This window comes from Capsicum annuum, chromosome 2, assembly GCF_002878395.1.
Source record: "Capsicum annuum cultivar UCD-10X-F1 chromosome 2, UCD10Xv1.1, whole genome shotgun sequence".
In the NCBI taxonomy this organism is placed as follows: Eukaryota; Viridiplantae; Streptophyta; class Magnoliopsida; order Solanales; family Solanaceae; genus Capsicum; species Capsicum annuum.
This window is the reverse complement of record NC_061112.1, coordinates 127126963-127148303: the sequence shown is the minus strand read 5'-3', so window position 1 is coordinate 127148303 and position 21341 is coordinate 127126963. Positions and strand designations below refer to the sequence as shown.

The window sequence follows — 21341 nt, the reverse complement described above, 5'->3', positions numbered from 1 at the left end:
GCCCGAGAGGCAAAAATTAATCCACCAAATAAACAAGTTATGCTTCATGGGAAGCCATTGACACTAGCTTAATCTGTAATAATTTAGAAGATGATCTACAACTCTTGCCCGAGAGGCAAAAATTAATCCACCAAACGAACAAGTTATGCTCCATGGGCAGGCGTTGACACTAGTTTAGTCTGTAATAATTTGGTAGATGATCTATAACTCTTGCCCAAGAGGCGACTTTTAGATCACAAAAGAACTTATGCCCCATGGCCAAGAGTTGACGCTGCATGTCTATAATGATTTGGCAGATGATTATAACTCTTGCCCTAGAGGCAAGACTTAGACACCAAATGAACAAGTTATCCTTCATGGTCAAGACTTAAAACTAACTTAGTCTTTAATAATTTGATAGATAATCTATAACTATTTCCCAAGGGACAAGACTTTTAGACCCCAAAGAACAACTTATGCCCGATGGGCCAAATTTAACACTAGCGTAGATAGATGATCTATAACTCTTGCCCTAGAGGCAAGACTTAGAGACCAAAGGAACAAGTTATGCTTCGTGGTCAAGAGTTGACACTGCCTTAGTCTTTAATGATCACACAACTATAACAACCTTTGTGGATGACAATCAGTTGTCATTATTAGAGAAAAGGTGTTTTTGGGAAATTCATGCAATTAGGTAATCTAAATCCATTCGGTATGCTTTTACATTGCATGTTTTTATCTTAAGTAAGATGTAACAAGAAGAATTCAATGGCATTTTATGTTCAGGGAAGTTACATTGAGTTCACACTTGATGTTTTGGTCTTGTTACTGGTTTGTCAACTAAAAGTTCAAGTAATAAATTAGCATCAGTTAGGGAAAAAGGAAGTGAAAGTCGTTTGTTGAATACTTATTTTGATGGAGCAGACAAATTAAAAAAGGACTTGAAAACTTTTATGAAAACAAGGAAAAGTGAAGTCCAAAATGATTTAAACGTTGTCAAGCTAGCTGAAATTTATATTTTAAGACGCGTGTTGTTGGGGAGGCATGTCAAAGTCATCTATGCTAATCATATTATGATACTGGGGGATGAAGCTTTGTGTAGAGAGTTTGGATGGGGTGAACTATCTTTCAAAGAAAAGTTCATTGAAAAACTCATTAAAACCAACAAAAACCACTGTTGGAGCATCATACTAGCTTGTTGGTTTTCTATATGCCTTTATGGTATGGGCATGGGATATTTTTCCCACATATCGAGAAAAACATGTACAGATAGTCTCAAATGAAAAATATGCCCTTATGTTGCGTTATATGGCATGTACTACTCCACAATACACAACAGTGGTCAAGTTTTTTTAACTCAAACAAATCAAAGTCTTCGGTAAGTATCTATGCTTATTTTATTTATTTAATCAGTGTGTGTTTATAGTAATTCTTAGTTCTATTAATTTTTTTGATTAATAGAAAGGTTTTGTGGATGCATTCACTCTGGAGCATGAGCTGCCAACTAATAATGATAGTGAAGACAAGCGATTCAGTGTGTTAAATGAGAAACTTGATGTATGCATTGATTCTTTTCCTCTAATCTCTCATATATAACCTGTTAAATAGATTATTTTTAATTTTTCATGTATCCTGTATGCAGAAACTTCGAAGAACATGTTCGAAGAGATTTAAAAAGATTCTAGATGAGAACAAATTTTTGAAGTCTGAATTATCTGAAATTAAAAGATTACTGTTAAGGAAGCTTAAAGGCTCTCCACTGAAAAATTCTATTGAATATTATATATGTGGCCTCTCGTTATTATCCACTATGTCCGGTTCGAATCCAGCACGTGTCCTCTTGTTAATATCTAACACGTTGACATTGTCATGGTATGGTGTGAATTTTAATATTTAAGTTGGGTAGAGTTACTATGAGTTCCAGTTCGAGTCCGGCATTTAATTATTATGGTTACTATGAATTCCGGTTCGAGTCCGACATCTGATTATGGTTATGGTTCCTTTGAGTTCTGGTTCGAGTCCGGCATCTGATGTCTATGGGTTATGAGTCATTTCATGCTTATGTTCAGGATGTCAATGTCGAGAGTCTATTGCGTGACTCCGTCCCTATGGTACGTGAGTTTCTTGATGTGTTTTCAATCGATCTTATTAGGTCTTGGGAGGGATTCTTTTGTGCATTTTCTCATTTTCCTTCCCTCGTTTTAGTATACGAGATATGTTTACTTTCTGTTTGTTACTCTTTATTATTGCTATCATTATACGCGATCTTTTCTGATTTCTGCCTATTAGCCCGTTACCTATTATTCCGGGCTGTGGCTTGGCTTGCCTACTAACGAACATATATTAGGAGGAAAAAGGGCAACAAATCAGCCATTACTGATGTTGCTTCCGAGTTGAATTCTGGGCCACCTTCCATAGAAGTAGAAATAAAGGACGCCACTCCTCAAAAAACGATTAGACAGAAATTTGCAGGATAGTTAGCCAAATCTCCATGTGACAGATTTTGATTCGAGTGCATCCCAATTCATTTTTTATCAAAAACATCCTTTCATTTGTGACATTGATAACCTGTCAAGCTTGAACACTGATTTTTGGACATTCATCGAGTCAGAATTGAATAAGTCAAAATGATAGGTTTACTATCTTTAAGCTTTTTATTTGGTGTGATTACATTACTAGAGTCATGCACAAACTCTAGTATGTAGTCACATATAACCTTTGATGTCGCATTCCTATGGTCGGATGTTATGAAATCAATCGTGCAACTGTGGGTCTTTTCATATGCAGTAACCTGAAAGAGCAAAGATTCGACAATCTTTGAGGCATGAAAACACAACACGCAGTTGTCATCCAAACATCTTAGCGAATATCTTGTTTTGCTTGATTTGATAACCTTAAACTGGATGTTGTGTGTAATTCCAATATTTGACATACACTTCGCCATATTTTCTTTGTCAAGGAAAATCGACTTGACATTTACCTCATTCAGAGAGGCATTGTGTCTCAGAAAACTAGTTTCAATATTAATTATCCTTTTCTTTTTTTGTCGTACCCTCTTAATCTCGGATGGCTGCCCCATTTCTTCAGCTATTTCAGTCTCCAACATTGGTTTAATAACTATTAGCTCATTATTTCTACCAATACTTTCAATTGATTGCCCTATATTGTATTGCTCAATACTCATTTCTTTTTCATCTATTCCGAGCACAACCTAATGAAAAATGAAACAACAAAAGCTTAGTAACAGTTTAATTTAGAATATATATCTTCAACAAGTAAAATCATTAAAGAGTAAGGCAGTGTCAACTATTGCCTCTAGGGCAAGAGTTATAGATCATCTGCCAAATCATTACAGACTAAGGCAGTGTCAACTCTTACCCATGGGGCATAACTTCTTTTATGATCTAAAAGTTTTGCCTATTGGGTAAGAGTTATAAATCATCTATCAAATCATTAAAGACTAAGGCAGTGTCAACTCTAGACCATGCACTTGTACTGTTGGTGTCTAAGTCTTACCTCTAGGACAAGAGTTATAGATCATCTGCCAAATTATTACAGAATATGCTAGTGTCAAATCTTGTCCATGGGGCACAACTTGTTCTTTTGTGATCTAAAAGACATTTATAAGCTAAAAAATAGTTAAGCTAGAAACTAAGGCAGTGCCAACGCTTGCCCATGGGGCAAGAGTTATAGATCATTTACTAAATCATTAAAGACTAAAGAAGTGTCAAACTCTTGCCTATGGACTTGTTCCTTTGTTGTCTAAATCTTGTCTCTACGGCAAGAGTTATAGATCATCTGTCAAATCATTACAGACTACGTAGTGTCAAATCTTGCCCATGGAGCACAAGTTGTTCTTTTGGGGTCTAATAGTCTTGTAGCTTGAAAAATAATTATAGATCATCTACTATATCATACTATATCATTAAAGACTAAAGCAGTGTCTACTCTTGACCATGAAGCATAACTTGTTCCTTTGGTCTCTAAGTCTTGCCAATAGGGCAAGAGTTATAGATCATCTGCCTAAGCTAGTGTTAAATCTTGCCCATCGGGCATAAGTTGTTCTTTTGGGGTCTAAAAATCTTGTCCCTTAGGAAATAGTTATAGATTATCTATCAAATAATTAAAGACTAAGTTAGAGTCAAGTCTTGACCATGAAGAATAACTTGTTCATTTTGTGTCTTTAAGTCTTGCCTCTTGGGCAAGAGTTATAGATCATCTATCAAATCATTATAGACATGCAGTGTCAACTCTTGCCCATGGGGCATAACTTCTTTTGTGATCTAAAAGTCTTGTCTCTTGGGCGAGAGTTATAGATCATCGACCAAATCATTACAGACTAAACTAGTGCCAACACCTGCCAATGGGGCATAACTTGTTCGTTTGGTGGATTAATTTTCTCCTCTCGGGCAAGAGTTGTAGATCATCTTCTAAATCGTTACAGACCAGTAGGGGTGGGCATGGTATGGTAATTCTTGAATCGAAATTTTTGATACCGTGGTTTTTGGTATTATGGTATTTGGTATGGTATATGGTATACATTTTAAATTTTTTTGGTATATGGTATGGTATAAGGTATTTACAAATAACATACCGAAATACCGAATAGCATACCGAAGTATATATAGTTACATAACTTTTATATATATATATATACACAAAAAAAATACTTAGCATTAGTATAAAAATGTTTAGACTTTGAAACTTTCGCTACTCTATCTTGATTGAAATATCTTTTTGGTGTAATTGACTAATAAAAGGAATTGTTTGTACTTCTTTTTCAATATTTCTACATGTGTAATGCATTTTTATGATACAATTAAGACATGCTTTTGAAAAGTCGAAGTAATAATACTCTAGCATACGAGTATATATTGTCAAAGTTAAATAAACTATGGTTACCGATTACAATACCGCAAAATACCAAAACCAAATGTCAAAATACCGAACCATACCGAATTAATATGGTATGGTAATGGTATAATGTTTTTAAAAATCGAATACCAAAATTACCGTACCGAAGTTTCAAATACCGTACCATACCATACCATGCCCACCCCTACATACCAGGCTAATGTCAACTCTTACCCATAGAGCACAACTTGTTCTTTTGCCCAAGTCTTTCCTCTAGTTTAAGAGTTATTAAGCATCTATCAAATCAATATGCTAATTATATAATGAGTTAAAATTTACTACAATGCATCAATAAGCTAAAATTTGCTGCAAATTAAATGTGTTCTTCAACTATGCATAAGTTTGGTGCAAATTAAATCTGAATTTTGTTTACACATATTGAGTTAAAATCCACCCAACCACCCCAAAAATCAAATGAATATGCTAATTATATAATGAGTTAAAATTTATTGCAACGGATCAATAAGCTAAAATTTGCTGCAATTTAGATGTGTGCTTCAACAATGCATAAGTTTGCTGCAAATTAAATCTAAATTTTGTTTACGCATAATGAGCTAAAATCCACCCAACTACCCAAAAAATTAAAAAATTTTGATGATGATGTTCTTACCTTCTTATGTTCAATTAATTAATTTCACTTTTGTATGGCTATCGCTGACTGAAAGAAACCTTATGACTGGAAATTTAAAGATGGGTTGACTGTTTTACTTTGGAAAGAAAGAGGTTAAAAACGGAAAAAAAGGTGAATATATTGGCAGGGCAATTTCGTCCAAAAAAGTATTAGTTACAAGCTAAAGGCTATTTTTAAGAAGCTTTTTTATTTGGGGCTAAAATTTGAAAGTCACCCCAATTTGGGTCTATTCTTGTGTTTTATCCCTGCAAAGCAAAATCCAAATAAAAGTAAAAATGTTAAGCTGGAATGTACATGGTTTAAATGATGAGAATAAAAGAAGCCCCAAGAATCTCTCTTGCGCAAATATAAGGTGGATATTCTTCCTCCAGGAGACTAAAATTGAAGAGTGGTGCATTCCATGGATCAGACAGATACGGTCGAACAGATGGGTTTCTTGGGATGAACCAAATGCTTGTGGTAGTAGAGGGGGTATATCATTATCATGTTAGATAAAAGATTTTGGCAGTGTGTGGACAACCATACTGGATCTTTTCAATTTCATACAGATTTGAAAGTCTTTCCGATGACTTCAAAGAGGTATTCACATATGTTTATGGCCCCCAAGTTATTCCAAAAAGGTCTGACCTATGGAGTGAAATGGCTGCTATTAGGGGTTTATGGTCTGATCATGTAATTGATGGTGATTACAGTGTTTGTTGATATAAGAGTTAAAGGACTCATTACACAAGAAGATCCAAGGGAATAAAGGATTCTCAGGGCGATCTTAGACCTAATTTGATAGACATTCCACTCCAGGCTACCCAATATACAAGTCAAAAAGAGAACCTCAAGTGATACAAAAGATCAAACTTACAACAAAGAATCAAAAGAACAACAAGAACAACATCGCTAGAGAATCAAAGGCCCCACTCGGCTTCTCTAGGTTTTCAAGGCAACAACGACAATATTCACCAAGATGGATAAATAACACAAGATTGCAATAACTATAGTGAATCGAAAAAGCCCCACACGGCTTCACTATAGCAAGATACAAACAACAAGATTACAAAATAATGGATAGTAACTTGACACAAAATATCCTAGAATCTAAGAACCCTAACATGAAGATTAGGACCCTAAGACTAAAAGATATTTACACCAAATTCTTACTTGAATCAAGAGGAACTCATGAACCTCAAGACCCCCAAGTTTCTAGCCAAAGAACAACAAAAGTGTTACTACACTTTGTTGTCTAGTTTTGGGTTCACTCTCAAGAACAAGAAAGAGAAGTTCTCAAAATATTACAAGACTTGTGTTTCTTCAATAATAGGAATGAACTAAAGCAAGACTAGCCCTATTACATGGCTTATATAGTCACTTAGAAAGGAGGGACAAAGACCAAATTACCCTTGGCATTTAAGGGGGTGGGTTTGGGGTGTCTTGGTGGGCCTCTTTACATTTTATTAAATATAGGCCCTTAGATGGGCTCACAAGGGCCTCACACATGGCCAAGAATGTGAACAAGGCTTGGAGTCGTTGCAACTCACGTGCTTGGTTTCGTGCTTGGATATACCGTGGCTTTCTTTCAAAAATTCTGGGAGTTCCCTTGATATGAATCTAGTTATAGGATACTGGAAAATAATGGCAGTGTTAAATTATTTTCATCCACATGGTGCCACAGTCCCTTGATATGAATCTAGTTATAGGATACTGGAAAATGAAATCAGATGTTTTCTTCCTACGACCTGTGGTGCTGGTTCATTAAGAGAGAACTTGCAATCTCTTGAGTTAAAGTACTCCAAATCTGGAATAATTTTCTGCTTCCCTTCCCATTAAATTCAAACAACTTAAAATATACATTAGTGGATTAACCACCACCTAATAACAAGGAAATGTGAAAACATAGTTACAAGATAAGTTGTCCTTACTGATATATATATATATATATATATATATATATATATATATATACTGCTACAGAGAAATAGGAAACCATAATTAATAGATAAGTTGAAGTAATCTACTTTCTGATTAAATTTTCTATAAGTAAATTGTTGCTAGGCTCAAGGGGTAACATTACTCCCCCTCTTTCAGATCCTGCTTGTCCTCAAGCATTAAGTACTTCCCTCTTTTTCATCAAATTCTTCCTCATCAACAATAAAATCAATCCAAAATAATTTCTTGCCCTGATGACCCCAAATGAAATAGTTCGTCAAAATTGAAACAGTTCCTTAACCCATCTTTCATCCATTTCAGATCTGGTCAATTTCTTCACAACCCTGGCAGATTGTTGAGGTGAGAAATTCCATCTTTGATCTACAGAAATCCAACAATCGTGAACAAGGGGGTTGTTTTTTGCATTCATAAAGACGGAAAATACTCATTGTCGTAGTCAAATCTGGAGGAGTATACAACTCTTACCTCAATTGCTATATAATTAGCAAGACCACTAATGTATAGTTCAATATTTTGCACTTGTGTAAGGGTACCAACCTGTGAAACCAATTGCTTAAACTATTCTTGGTAATTTCCCACAAATCCAATTTGGTGTAACTTGGTCAAATCTCCCAACTTTTGAATTCTAATTGGTGGTCCAAAAGAAAGGTTGCATTGACATTCATCCCAAGATGGCAAGTCTCTGTAGTTGAAGAAACCAGTCATGAAATACCTTCCAAATGGAAAGAAGCAAGTCCAAAATTCTCTCCTTCTGGTGTTTGCTGCCATCGAAAGAAAGGCTCGCACCTGTTCAGCCATCCCGAAGGATCCGCGTGTCCATGAAATCGTAGAAAATCAAAAAATTTATATTTAGGAATCATGGAATTCCCACTAGTTTCTGAACCTACAACCACTGCTTTACCTTTCCAGCTTCGATTGTGACTGCCTTTTTCAGTTGCTTCAACACCCGCCTTTGAATCTGCTAATATCCTTCATGAGTGCATCCAAGCAAGCATTTATGGCTTCCTGCCTTGCTAATTTAGTTGCAGGTTTTTCTTGGAACAAAGTCAACATCGTGCAAAGTTGTTACTGTCCTCTGATATGGATCTAGTATGAAATCATATGTTTTCCTCCTATGAGTATGGTCGTGTTGGTTCGTTACGAGAGAACCTGAAATCCATAGAGTTAAAGTACTCATAGCAGGAAAATCATAAAGGGCATTCATAAAGGGCAGACAGATCATTGATGCCTCTATAATAGCCAATGAGGTTCTGGATTGGAAAATCAAAAGTTGATTAACAAGCATTCCATATGAACTTGACATCGCGAAAGAATTTGATCAGCTGAACTGGTCCTTTCTCATTAACATGCTAAAGAAGATTGGTTTTGGAGATAGATCAGTACGGTGGATCCAGTTCTGCATCTGAACAGTCAAATATTAAAATCTTGATCAATAGAAGCCTTGTTGGCTTGTTTTAACTTTTAACCACAAAATGGCCTATGCCAAGATGATTCTATCTCCCCTTTCTATTCATACGGGCTATGAAGGGTTTTACCCAGCTGATGGTTAGGGATAAAGAACTACAATGGCTACAAGATTTTCATGTTGGAAGAACTCCACCAGTTCTATCACTGCCATACATCTGCTTTTTGCAGATGATACACTGATGTTCTGTAATGAAGAGAGGTCTCAAGTCACTCACCTCGGCATCATCTTACTATTTTTTGAAGCCCTGTTAGGACTACACATCACCATGCTGAGAAGTATCATCAACCCAGTAAATGAGAATATGAGATTCAAAACCTTGAAGAGTTGGCAAACATTTTATGTTTTCCCTACTAGCTATCTTGGTTTTCCTTTGGATACAAAATTAAAAAACCCTGGAGTTTGGAATGGTGTCTGAGAAAAGGTTGAAACAAGTGGGCAACTTTGCAAGTACTATATCTTTCTATGAGTGGCAGGCTCACACTAATCAACGGTGTCTGCGATGGAACTCCCACATACTTCATGTCATTGTAACCTATCCCTAATTTAGTGTTGAAGCAACTTGACAAACTAAAGAGGAATTTCTTATGGGAGCGTAACAACTAAACTCACAAGTTTTCATTGGTAAAATGGCTCTAAGTCACTCAACCAAAATCACAAGCTGGCCTTGGAATCTGAATTTGAGACTACACAACAAAAGCATGCTAATGAAATGGTTATGGAGATATAATCATGATGATATAGCACTATGGAGGACTGCAAATGACGCCAAGTTTGTAAACCACAATTATTGGCGTTCTAAGACAAGCTCATTAACACATGGAGTTAGCATTTGGAAGCACATCAGTAGCCACCAAGCAGATTTCTTCAAGAATAACAACAACAAACCCAGTGTATTCCCACATAGTGAGGTCTGGGGAGGGTAAGATGTACGCAGTCCATACCTCTACCTCTAAAGAAGTAGAAAGGCTGTTTCCGATAGAAGATTTCTTCAAGAATATCTCCTATAAAGTTGTCAATGGATCTCAACTCAAATTCGATAAGGATAAATGGCTTGGCAACAATGCTTTTACAACCTCTTATCGTGGACTATTCCTGAGAGTAATCAACAAAGAGTCATCTGCCTAATAATACAGAGACAACAACTCTGGGAGCCCTCTGTTCAGAAGGAACCTTTTTGATTGGGAACTCCATGACCTCCTCACTTTGTTAGCCACTCTGGAACACTACACAAAGGAAGAACAATAGCAAGATAAAATGATAAGGGGGGATTCCAAAGATGGGCAGTTCCCAGTCAAGGAAAGCTACAATCTCATGTGCTCTCAAAATGGTATGCTTGACAATTGGCCTTGGAAGCATGTCTGGAAAATCAATACACCTCCAATGGTAACCTCCTTCACCTGGATTACTTTACATGAAGCAGCTCTAACCCAGGACAATCTCAATAGAAGAATTATTGCCTTAGACTACAGATGCTATAATCAAATGAAGTTGAAGAGAAGAATAATACAACCAGCTGATACCATTTCGAAGTTAAAAGAATTTTCTTGGCTATAACTTACTGAAAATAAAATAGGATTGGATATGCATGTAAATAATTTTGTTAATAGAAAACAATAGAAGCAGCGGATTGTTCCAAGCTATTAAAAATTGACAGTATATAATGTCTTTTTAGACAAACCATAGGAAAAATTGGGGAGCCACCGTAACCCCATACATGTCAAATTCAAGTGTTAGATTAGGCATTAGCCAAATTAGCAAAATACATTTGAGTTCCAACAGTATAATATCAATTCCTTTGTATGGCAGTTAGGAATGACTGTAATAGAATATTCAAATCATAGTTTATGTTTTATTACTTTGAGAGGAAGCAATCACCTTTCTGTGATTTTGAAGCTAAGCACAGACAACTGAAGCATCAGTACCAGAACATAGAACTGTCGGAAAATACAGTAAGTTAACCTATAGGCTTAAAGTCATGGCAACAGGACGGTAAAATGCCAGATAGAAGACACAAAGACCTGAATGTTTGAAAAATTCTAGGTGGTCTTATGCTAAATCTGTTTAACAAGCTGCTCAACAAAAATATTGGCACGGATAGGTGGTCCTAGTAGTCTAATATGGCTGTTGGCTGAGCAGTAATACCATATTTCTTGAAAATAACTTTCTCCAACAGGAAACGAAGCAGTACATTAGAGCATTACATCCTGAACTTCAACTCTTAATCTCTAGAAGAAAATCAACAACCTGTTCTATAGTAAATTAGGCTGATCCTCAGCAAAATTTATATGATCTAAACATTCATTTGCCACAAAAAATGCACTGGTAATTTGTCTTCTCTTAACAAATGCATTTTGATTCCCAGTTTGCTGATCGCCTTTTATCTTTTGGTCAATAGTTTAGCATTGATTGTATAAGCACTGTGGAGTAGGCTAATAGGCCTATAGTCTTAGATTTCAACAGCACCTTTCTCTAATTCAATATAACATACATAATGCTGACTCAAATTTAATCTGGACACCAGTACTGGATTTGCTATCCCAGAGCACTCCCTCTCCCCACATCCCCCTCCTCTAAGAAAGGAAAATACGGACAAACCAACATAGCTCCAAAACACATGCACAGATATGCTTTAGAAAGGAATATGCAAGCTTCATAGCATAAATGGATCCATCATTTACCCCACTTTCACATAAAATAGTAAATGGAAAAGGAAACAGTTGAAACCTACCAACTTTCAAGACTGATAAACATCAGGTAGTCGGAGACCCACACTTGCAGCAGATTTACCCAGCACTTTCGTCATCTCATTGGATCTATCCACTGCAATGTTGTAAGAAAATAATAAGTCCTGCAAAAACAAAGAAGGCCACATGATTTGTAATGCAATAGTAATATCCCTGTGATTCCCCCTGTATTTGTGTTTCAAATTTATGGTCAACTAATATTTAATAAAGGATAAAACCACAAGGTATTCATGGGCTCTATTAGAAAAAAAGAAACATCACTGATATGGATGGTTAACCTTTATTGAGGTTGTGAGACGGTTGTCTGACAAAATGACCCAGCTGAGTTACAATGTCTTATAATCAAGCTTAAGCAAGAAACCCTCATTTTAAGAAACAAAACAAAAAAAAAAAAGAAGAAAACATCATGAAATCTTTTTCTTGTCCCTCCTCTTATTTATCGACTTTAAACAGCAAACACCTCTACATTTTGATCCAATAAGGGATATTCTTTTACCTCCTACTAAACTTATCATGCAAACCCCCCTATATTATAAGAAGTTTCACACATAGTAATTGATAACTTCTCAGCTGATCCTTTCTACTGTAAGCAAAAAATATTATATAGTTGCTGATATATTGACAGAACTGTCTCGAGCCTGGGGTCTATCAAAAACAACATCTCTACCTTACCTCTGAAATAGTGGTATGGATTGCATACATTCTACCCTCCCCAAACCCCACTTTGTGGAGATATACTGGATATGTTGTTGTTGTATATATTGACAGAATTGATCCTATTGATGATTTCCTGATGGTATTGATATACGCCACAATATCAACGAGCACCTACCTCCTTAACAACACTTACCTTGATGAAGGATTCATATTACATCACCTTTATATAATTTTAGTCCATTTCGAAAAGAATGTTTCTTTTCCTTTTCAGTTAACTCTTTAATTTTAGTTTTCCACATGGCATGTTTAAGAGTACAAGATTAAAGACATTTTGGTAAATTCTGTAGATCTTTAGTTTAAGACTACAAGATTCAAAAGTTTTTTTTTTTATGTGCAAAGTCATAATCAAATAAGCAAATTGAGACGGAGGGAGTAATTTACTAGAGAGATGAAGCTAACCTTATGATGATGGACACTGTTGAGAAGGTAAGTATAATTTTGAGCAAGCTTAATTCTTTGCAGGATAAAAGAAGGGTCTTTTGGGTAATCAAGATTTCTCTTCTTCCTGAACTCTTCCCTGATGAAGTCAGTGAAATGAACCTTGTGTTCTTCCTTCCCTATATGCTTTTCAACTGCCTTTATTAGATTTCTATACACCATCAGCGTATCTCTTAACCCCATTTCTGCAAAATCCCCAAATAACGAAATTTGACCAGCACTCTAAAAAGCCAAACATTGGGATACAAAATATTGGGCCAAAAAGGGAAAAGAAAAGATCAAATTTTTTGGATAGTTTTCAACGATTTTAAAACCCCTATCATAAAAGGATTTAGAAGATAGTTAACACCATGAACTATTTTGGATGAACTATAGGCCATTTCAATGTCAAAAGTACCTGAAAGTGATGTATACACACAAGCAAAGATCAAGATTCAAACATGTAAAACAATTTAAACTGAAGCATTTGGGCCAAAGAAACGACTGGAATGGAAAAGAATAGCCACTTGGAAACTTTTTTTTTTCTGTCAAACCTTAACACATAGTCCAGTTTACGCCAGATTCCCACTAAAATTTGAAGTCTTCTTACAGTACTACCATGCTAGACCATCACTCTTAATTCAAGGAAACAATCAGTTAACTCTATCTCCTCAAAATGAAGATCAGCCAAATAAAAAAATCCAAGACATATTATTAAAGTGCTACCACAATTCCCAATAGGTGGAGTCCTGTATGACATAAGAATCCTCAATTCTACTGTTAATACTCAAGATATCACCACCACATCACTCTCGGTGTTCCAATTTTAATCATGCACATACTACCATTTCCATGTTCTTTAAATGTCAACATGTTTCAAAAATTACACTACCACAGAGTGAAATTTTTTAACATCACAACTTCCATAAAAGAAACAAGGATGACTTTATTCATTGAGGTGTGGTGTCAGTTAAAGGAGAAGCAGACAGTGAAGAGAGGAGACTGTTGAAACCCTGGGGGTTGCACCACACAGTGAAGGACCAGGTCCCTCAAAGTCAATCACAGGCAAAACACAGTAAAGCAAACAGGAAGCAAGAGACAGTGCAGGAAAAGTAAAAACACAAGATTTTAACGTGAAAAACCCCTTTACTCTAAAAGGAAAAAACACGGCTTGCTCTCACAAGCAGCTCATAAATCCAAAATAATCAACCTCTTGATTACCGACTCGATTTCAGCGCAACTCTAGGCACCTCTCGCTTGTAATAACTCTACTACAAGCTCGTCTTGATAACTCTGCCAAGGCTTCCTCAACACTGGTTAACTCTAACCAGTTTTGGACTTAGGCAACTCTACGTAAGCACTACTCTCAACAAAGAGAAAAGTTCATTACTCCTATAAACTAAGTAATTCGTTTACAAGAAAGCATATTTTCACTACCAACTTATATGCATATTTACAAGAAAGCATATTTTCACACCAACTATTTACAATTACATTCATACCAAGAAAGCACCAAACTCACAATGCTTTCAAGAATTCATTCAAAAGTCATCATATTTTCACAATAAACAACCTCAAAACTCCATAAAAATACCAACTTTTTACAATTACATTCATACCAAGAAAGCACCAAACTCACAATACTTTCAAGAATTCATTCAAACGAAAAAAAACTCCCACCAACATCATATTCACAATACTGCAAGAATTCACCCACCCCCCCCCCCCCCCCCCCCCAACACACCTCTGCAGGAGCACTACCAGTGCCAACATCATATTCACAATCTGCAAGAATTCATTCAACCACACACACCTGCCGGAGCACTACCAGTACCAACATCTTATTCACAATACTGCACGAATTTCACAATAAAATAACTGTTTATTCACAATCACAACAAACTCGACACAAAGAGTACATGGCTCGACAACAAAGAGTAATTTCACAACAAAGAGTACAAGCTCGACAATCGACACAAAACATTAATATCCATTTATTCAAGTTACACGGATGACAAGATCGAAGGACAATAGGACATGCAATGAATCAATGATGCAAATGAGATGGTCCTTAGCATAATATATCGAAAATTGGACAGAAATTAAAGATGGAGAAGAAGACTTCTAAGAATGATATCGAGGCTTCGAGCAAAGGCAAAAATTCTTACCTGTTGAGAGCAAAAGCAAAAATCTTCTTTGGTCTCTACAGAATATCAGCAAAAATTGAGCTTCAATACTGAGATTTCAACATAAATTGAGCAAAAATTCCCGATATTGAGAGAGAAGCGGCGCGCTATGACTGTCGAGTGAGGCAGAGTGAAAATTGAAAGATTTTGGTCTCTATTCTCATAAACGAGTAATGGGTGGAATGGGAATGTAATGGGTAGGTCTCTAACAAAACCAATATATACATAATATTCTATTCTGTATATATGTTGAAATTTTTGTAATATGTTTTAGATAATTTAAAAATTTTATAATATTTATGTTGAAATTTTTGTAATATGTTTTAGATAATTTAAAAATTTTATAATATTTAAAGCATAAGTGGTATATTTATGTAATTTTTAGAATTATAATTAGGGTCAGACTAGTGTGTAATTAGGGGTAGTATTTATCAGGTTATCTGGTGGTTCGATAAAAAATTTAGGAAACTCGAGCCCCGAACCGACAACCTGTTAATTGATTTTTGAAAATCGACACTCGATCCGCTAACTAAAAAATTGACCCGTTAATCTGATAACCAAATTATCAATCCAGGTTAACAGTTTGAACTGAAATATGCACAACCCTAATTTTTTACGAGGACTAATTTGAAATTATTTCATTGAAGGAATTAGTTCTAAAGATTTGCTAGTATGGTCAACAGTCGCAACATTTAAATCACGATTTTACACAACCAAAAATGAGACTTATCTAATAAATAAGTGTGAAAAAAAAAATTATGTTCGAATTCAATTATTTAAAAAAAAAAGACATAAAGACATCACTAAAGTTATTTCGGATTTTTTAAAAAAAAACACCTAAATTTTGCGGTATTCTATTATCCCCAAATAATTTTGAAATAATATTAATACATCTTTTTTTAAATCAATTCCAATTTCTGAAAAATAAGTACTAAACATGCCACTTCTTTTGGTAAAGTTGAAACCAGTAAAGTTGGAAAACTAGTCTTTTTGACATGCTTTTCACGCAATTTATTCATGGTAGATGAATCATTTCTGTACGTGAATCTATTTTCATTAAAATCAATAGACTTTTAGTGAAAAATACCAGGAACAAATTGTTTGATATTGTCTAATTGAGAGACTCCAAGACTAAAAGATGGTCCTGAATCTCTATTCATTATGTTAATTCAAACAATATAGACTGAAAAAATCGACAATCAAAGACTTAATTAAACAATATCACCGAAATAGCACTTTATAAAAACGGTATCAAATTATTGCTTTTTGAAAAAAAAATCGTAAGATATGCTAAGAAGATATTGAATATGATTTTAGGGGGAAATTTTATCTTAATTCAAAAGCTTGAATTCGAGGAAAGAAATGGATTGAAACCGCAACAAAAAAGAAGGCGTTGAATGAGGAGGAAATCGTTTCTTAATTAGGTAAAGTTGAAACCAGAAAAAGGGAGTTTTTAACATGTATCTCAACTTTTAACTACACAAGGTAAAAGCAGTAAATATTGAGATATTTGTAATTTTTTAAAAGTGGATGGATTTTTAGTAGTTTTGTAACTTAAGTTGTTCTTTTATGAATTTTTTCCAACTAATAATGGTAAAATCTGTATAAAATCCCATGTTAATAGGAAATTTATTTGTTATTCCACCTTTTAAAATAATTTTTCTTCCATCATCAGTTTCTAGATAGAATCGATTCCTACGACCTTTTTTTTTTCTTGATTTCATTTGAAGTAATTGCAATGAATACTTCAATGTTGTTACATCTTTCCGGTGTTTGGATTAACGATATAAAGTACGAGCGCTATAAGAGTGATGGAATCGTTGTTAGTGAACATGTAACGTATGATAAATTAATTTCAACCATTGCTGTAGAACTGAAAATTAACGAAAGTAGAAAAAAAAATTGAGGCTCGTTACATAGTTGATGGTAATGAGCCACCGCTGTTGATTCGTAATGAGATGAGTGTGAAGCTTTATATTGAAATTAAGAAAAGTGAGCCTGGTTTTGAAATGTATTCACTTATCACTACTGCAGTAGATAAGTCTGATAGTGAGATATTGTTTGATGGGAAAGCTGGTGCAGTAATGTGTTTGGAAAATCCGTGTGAAGATGTTGCAGACTTAATTAGTTATACTACTAATTGTTCTGCTCCATTGCCGTTGTTCGATATGAAGGGGAATAAGATCATTACAAATTGCAAAAATAGTGATGTTAAGGTTGGGCAAATCTACAAGGACAAGTGTACTCTTATTTCAGTTATGACAAGGTACGCCAATGAGCATTCCTTCAAATTCTATGCAAAAATATCTTACAAAAAAAGGTTTCTATCTTGTTTAACGTTTCAAAAGTAGTTATTTGTCTCTTGTTTATTGAATATGTATCTAACGTAAAATTGATTGTTGTTTTACGTAATTCTATTTCTGTTATGTTAAGTATGCCGAGATACATATTTGCCCTGACTAGAAACATTTTTTCTTCATTTTGTATCTCTGGTTCTGGTTGTGTATATATATGTATCTCTTGATATTTTAATTTTAGTGATATAAGCATACCAAAGATACGTATTAACAGTGTTAAAGATACATATTGTGCAATATGGTACTTTTATGTATCTCTCGTTAATTTTTTCTATAAGATAAAATACATCTTAACTTTTTAAAGATATTATGAGGGTTTTTTTTGTATAATTGCAGATATATCCTAAGATGTCATTCGGAGGATTGTGAATGAATATTTAAGGCATCATGTCGTCGGGGTACTGACCTCTTTAAAGTTTAATTTTTTCAAGATGTCCACACATGCCCGTTGAAAGATAGAGTTTTTACACAACTTCAAACTACGGTTGATTTTGTTAGCCCGTGTGTATTCTTTTGTAATTGACCAGTTTTGGAGCAACAAAACTACTAACAAAACCAATTGTAGCTTGAAGTTGTGTAAAAACTCTACCTTTCAACGGGCATGTGTGAACATCTTAAAAAAAATCAAATTTTAAAGAAGTCAATACCCCGCCGACATGATGCCTTAAATATCTATATGCAATCCTCCGAACGACATCTTAGGATATAGCTACAATCATACAAAAAAAACTCATAATATCTTCAAAAAGTTAAGATGTATTTTATCTTACAGAAAAAAATTAACGAGAGATACATAAATGTACCATATTGCACAATGTGTATCTTTAACATTGTTAATATGTATCTTTGGTATGCTTATATCACTAAAATTAAAATATCAAGAGATACATATATATACACAACTAGAACCAGAGATACAAGATGAAGAAAAAATGTTTCTAGTCAGGCCAAGTATGTATCTCGGCATGCTTAACATAACAAAAATAGGATTACGTAAAACAACAATCAATTTTACGTTAGATACATATTTCAATAAACAAGAGACAAATAACTACTTTTGAAATGTTAAACAAGATAAAAATCTTTTTTTGTCAGATATTTTTGCATGCTCATTGGCGTACCTTGTCATAACTGAAATAAGAGTACACTTGTCCTTGTAGATTTGCCCAACCTTAACATCACTATTTTTTCAATCTGTAATGACCTTATTCCCCTTCATATTGAACAACGGCAACAGAGCAGAACAATTAGTAGTATAACTAATTAAGTCTGCAACATCTTCACACAGATTTTTCAAACACATTACTGCACCAGCTTTCCCATCAAACAATATCTCACTATCAGATTTATCTACTGCAGTGATGATAAGTGGATACATTTCAAAACCAGGCTCACTTTTCTTAATTTCAATATAAAGCTTCACACTCATCTCATGACGAATCAACAAGGGTGACGCATTACCATCAACTATGTAACGAGCCTCAATTTTTTTTGTCTGCTTTCGTCAATTTTCAGTTCTACAGTAATGGCTGAAATTAATTTATCATACGTTACATGTTCACTAATAACTATTCCATCGCTCTTATAGAGCTCGTACTTTATATCGTTAATCCAAATACCGAAATGACGTAACAACAATGAAATATTCATTGCAATTATTTCAAACGAAATCAAGAAAAAAAGTTCGTAGGAATCGATTCTAACTGGAAACTGATTATGGAAGAAAAATTATTTTAAAAGGTGGAATAACAAACAAATTTACTATTAACATGGGATTTTATACAGATTTTACCATTATTAGGTAGGTTAATTGCTCAACTAAAGCAACTTTAGTTGTTACATCCCTTAAATTATGTAAATTAGTTTACCTATTAAATGTATTTGTAGGATGTATCTCATGCTTGTAATATGTATCTGGAACGACTAAAAGATGAAATTTTCTGAAATTAAAAAACAAGTAGGGATTTTAGGTAAATAGCTGCAAAGATGTCGTTATATAGGTAAATTTTACATTTTTGAAAAATTTCAGAAAAGAACAACCTAAATTACAAAACTACTAAAAATTCCTCCACTTTAAAAAAATTACAAATATCCCAATATTTACTACTTTTGTCTTGTGTAGTTAAAAGTTGAGATAGATATTAAAAACTCCTTTTTACCGGTTTCAACTTTACCAAATTAAGAAACGATTTCCTCTTCATTCAACGCCTTTTTTTGTTGCGGTTTCACTTCTCATTCAACGATTTCTTTTCTGTTGCAGTTTCAATCCCCTTTTTTGCTCGAATTCAAACTTTTGAATTAAGGTAAAATTTCCCCCTAAAATCATATTCAATATCTTCTTATCATATCTTATTATTATTTTCAAAAGATAATAATTTGATATCGCTTTTTATAAAGTGCTATTTCGGTGATATAGTTTAATTAAGTCTTTGATTATCGATTTTTTCAGTCTATATTATTTGAATTAACATAATAAATAGAGATTTGGGATCATCTTTTAGTCTTGGAATCTCTCAATTGGACAATATCAAACAATTTGAAGAAGTTGAAAACTTTGTTCCTGGTATTTTTGACTATGAGTCTTATGGTTTTAATAAAAATAGATCCAAGTACAGAAATGATCCATCTACGACGAATAAATTGCATGAAAAGCATGTCAAAAAGACTAAGAAAAAAGAAGTGCATGTTTCTAAGAAAAGAGGATCTAACAGTTCTGGAGGTAAAGTTCTTGCTAAAAGAAGAAGTGTTCCAGAGATGAGCTTCCAAAGGTATTTGCATGTTCAGATTTGAGTAATATTAGGTCGAGATAGATATTTAGACATATGTGATACTTTTTTCAATTTCTTGTATATCTGGTTCTTTGTTTATTTCTTTATATGTATCTCATGTTTTAAAGTTCTATTGAACTAAGCATACCAAAAGATATATATTGTATTATCTTATATCTTTTGTTCTTTGTTTATGCACTTATATGTATCTCGTGTTTTTTAAGTTTTGTTGAAATAAGCATATCAAAATATACATGTTTGTAAGCTTAAAGATGCATATTGTATTATCTTGTATATTTGGTTCACTGTTTATGCATCTATATGTATCTCTTATTTTTTATGTTTTAGTGAACTAATCATACAAAAGATACATGTTAGTAAGCTTCAAGATACATATTTTTTTTAATCTTGTATCTCAAGTCACTACTTCAATATTTCAAGTGACTAGACTTCACTATTTCCAAGTCACTAATTCACATTTGAAGTCACTACACTTAACCACTTTAAAATCACTAATTCACATTTTAAAATTAAGACACTTAACTATTTTCAAAACAAAAGTTCACATTATCAAGTCACTACACATAACCATTTTCAAGTCACTATCCTTGGCCATTTTCAAGTAACTAATTCATATTTTAAGTCACTATCATTAACCATTTTCAAAGCACAAGTTCACATTTTCAATTCACTAATGAACATTTCAATTCACATTTTCAAGTCACTAATTTACATTTTAAATGACTACACTTAATCATTTTGAAGTCACTAGTACACATTTCAAGTGACTACATTTAACCATTTTCAACTAACCAATTCACATTTTAAGTAACTACATTTAAATATTTCTAAATCACTAATTCACTTCTCAAGTGACTACACTTAATTGAATTCAAAACACAGGTTCACCTTTCAAGTAACTAAATTCAAAACACAAGTCTCTAATTCATAATTGAAGTCAATACACTTAAATATTTTCAAGTGACTACACTTAACCATTTTCAAGTCATGAATTTACATTTCAAGCGACAACACTAAATCATTTTCAAATCACTAATTCACATTTTCAAGTGACCACACTTAACTAAATTCAAAACGTAAGTTCATCTTTCAAGTAACTACACAAACCATTTTCAAGTCACTAATTCACTTCTCAAGTGACTGCACTTGATCATTTTGAAGTAATTAATTAACATCTCCAAACACTACACTTGACCATTTT

General features: G+C 34.0%; 1 protein-coding gene across 4 annotated transcripts in view; it reads right to left on the bottom strand.

Annotated features, from left to right (window-relative positions):
- The window catches only part of LOC107859329, a 20612-nt gene extending 5429 nt beyond the window's left edge, over positions 1-15183 (bottom strand). For 2 of the 4 annotated variants that reach the window (XM_016704305.2, XM_016704306.2), the window contains exons 1-3: positions 14977-15183; positions 12791-13014; positions 11659-11778 (exon numbers count right to left, since the gene is read on the bottom strand). In XM_016704305.2, coding sequence (XP_016559791.1) covers positions 11665-11778; positions 12791-13012 — 336 coding nt within the window. In that variant the 5' untranslated portion in view covers positions 13013-13014; positions 14977-15183 and the 3' untranslated portion in view covers positions 11659-11664. Of the gene's footprint in view, positions 1-7314; positions 8612-11658; positions 11779-12790; positions 13015-14976 lie in introns of those variants that run through there. The other 2 variants (XR_007052346.1, XM_047406905.1) reach the window with 2 other exon arrangements.
- Positions 15184-21341: the final 6158 nt, after the last annotated feature.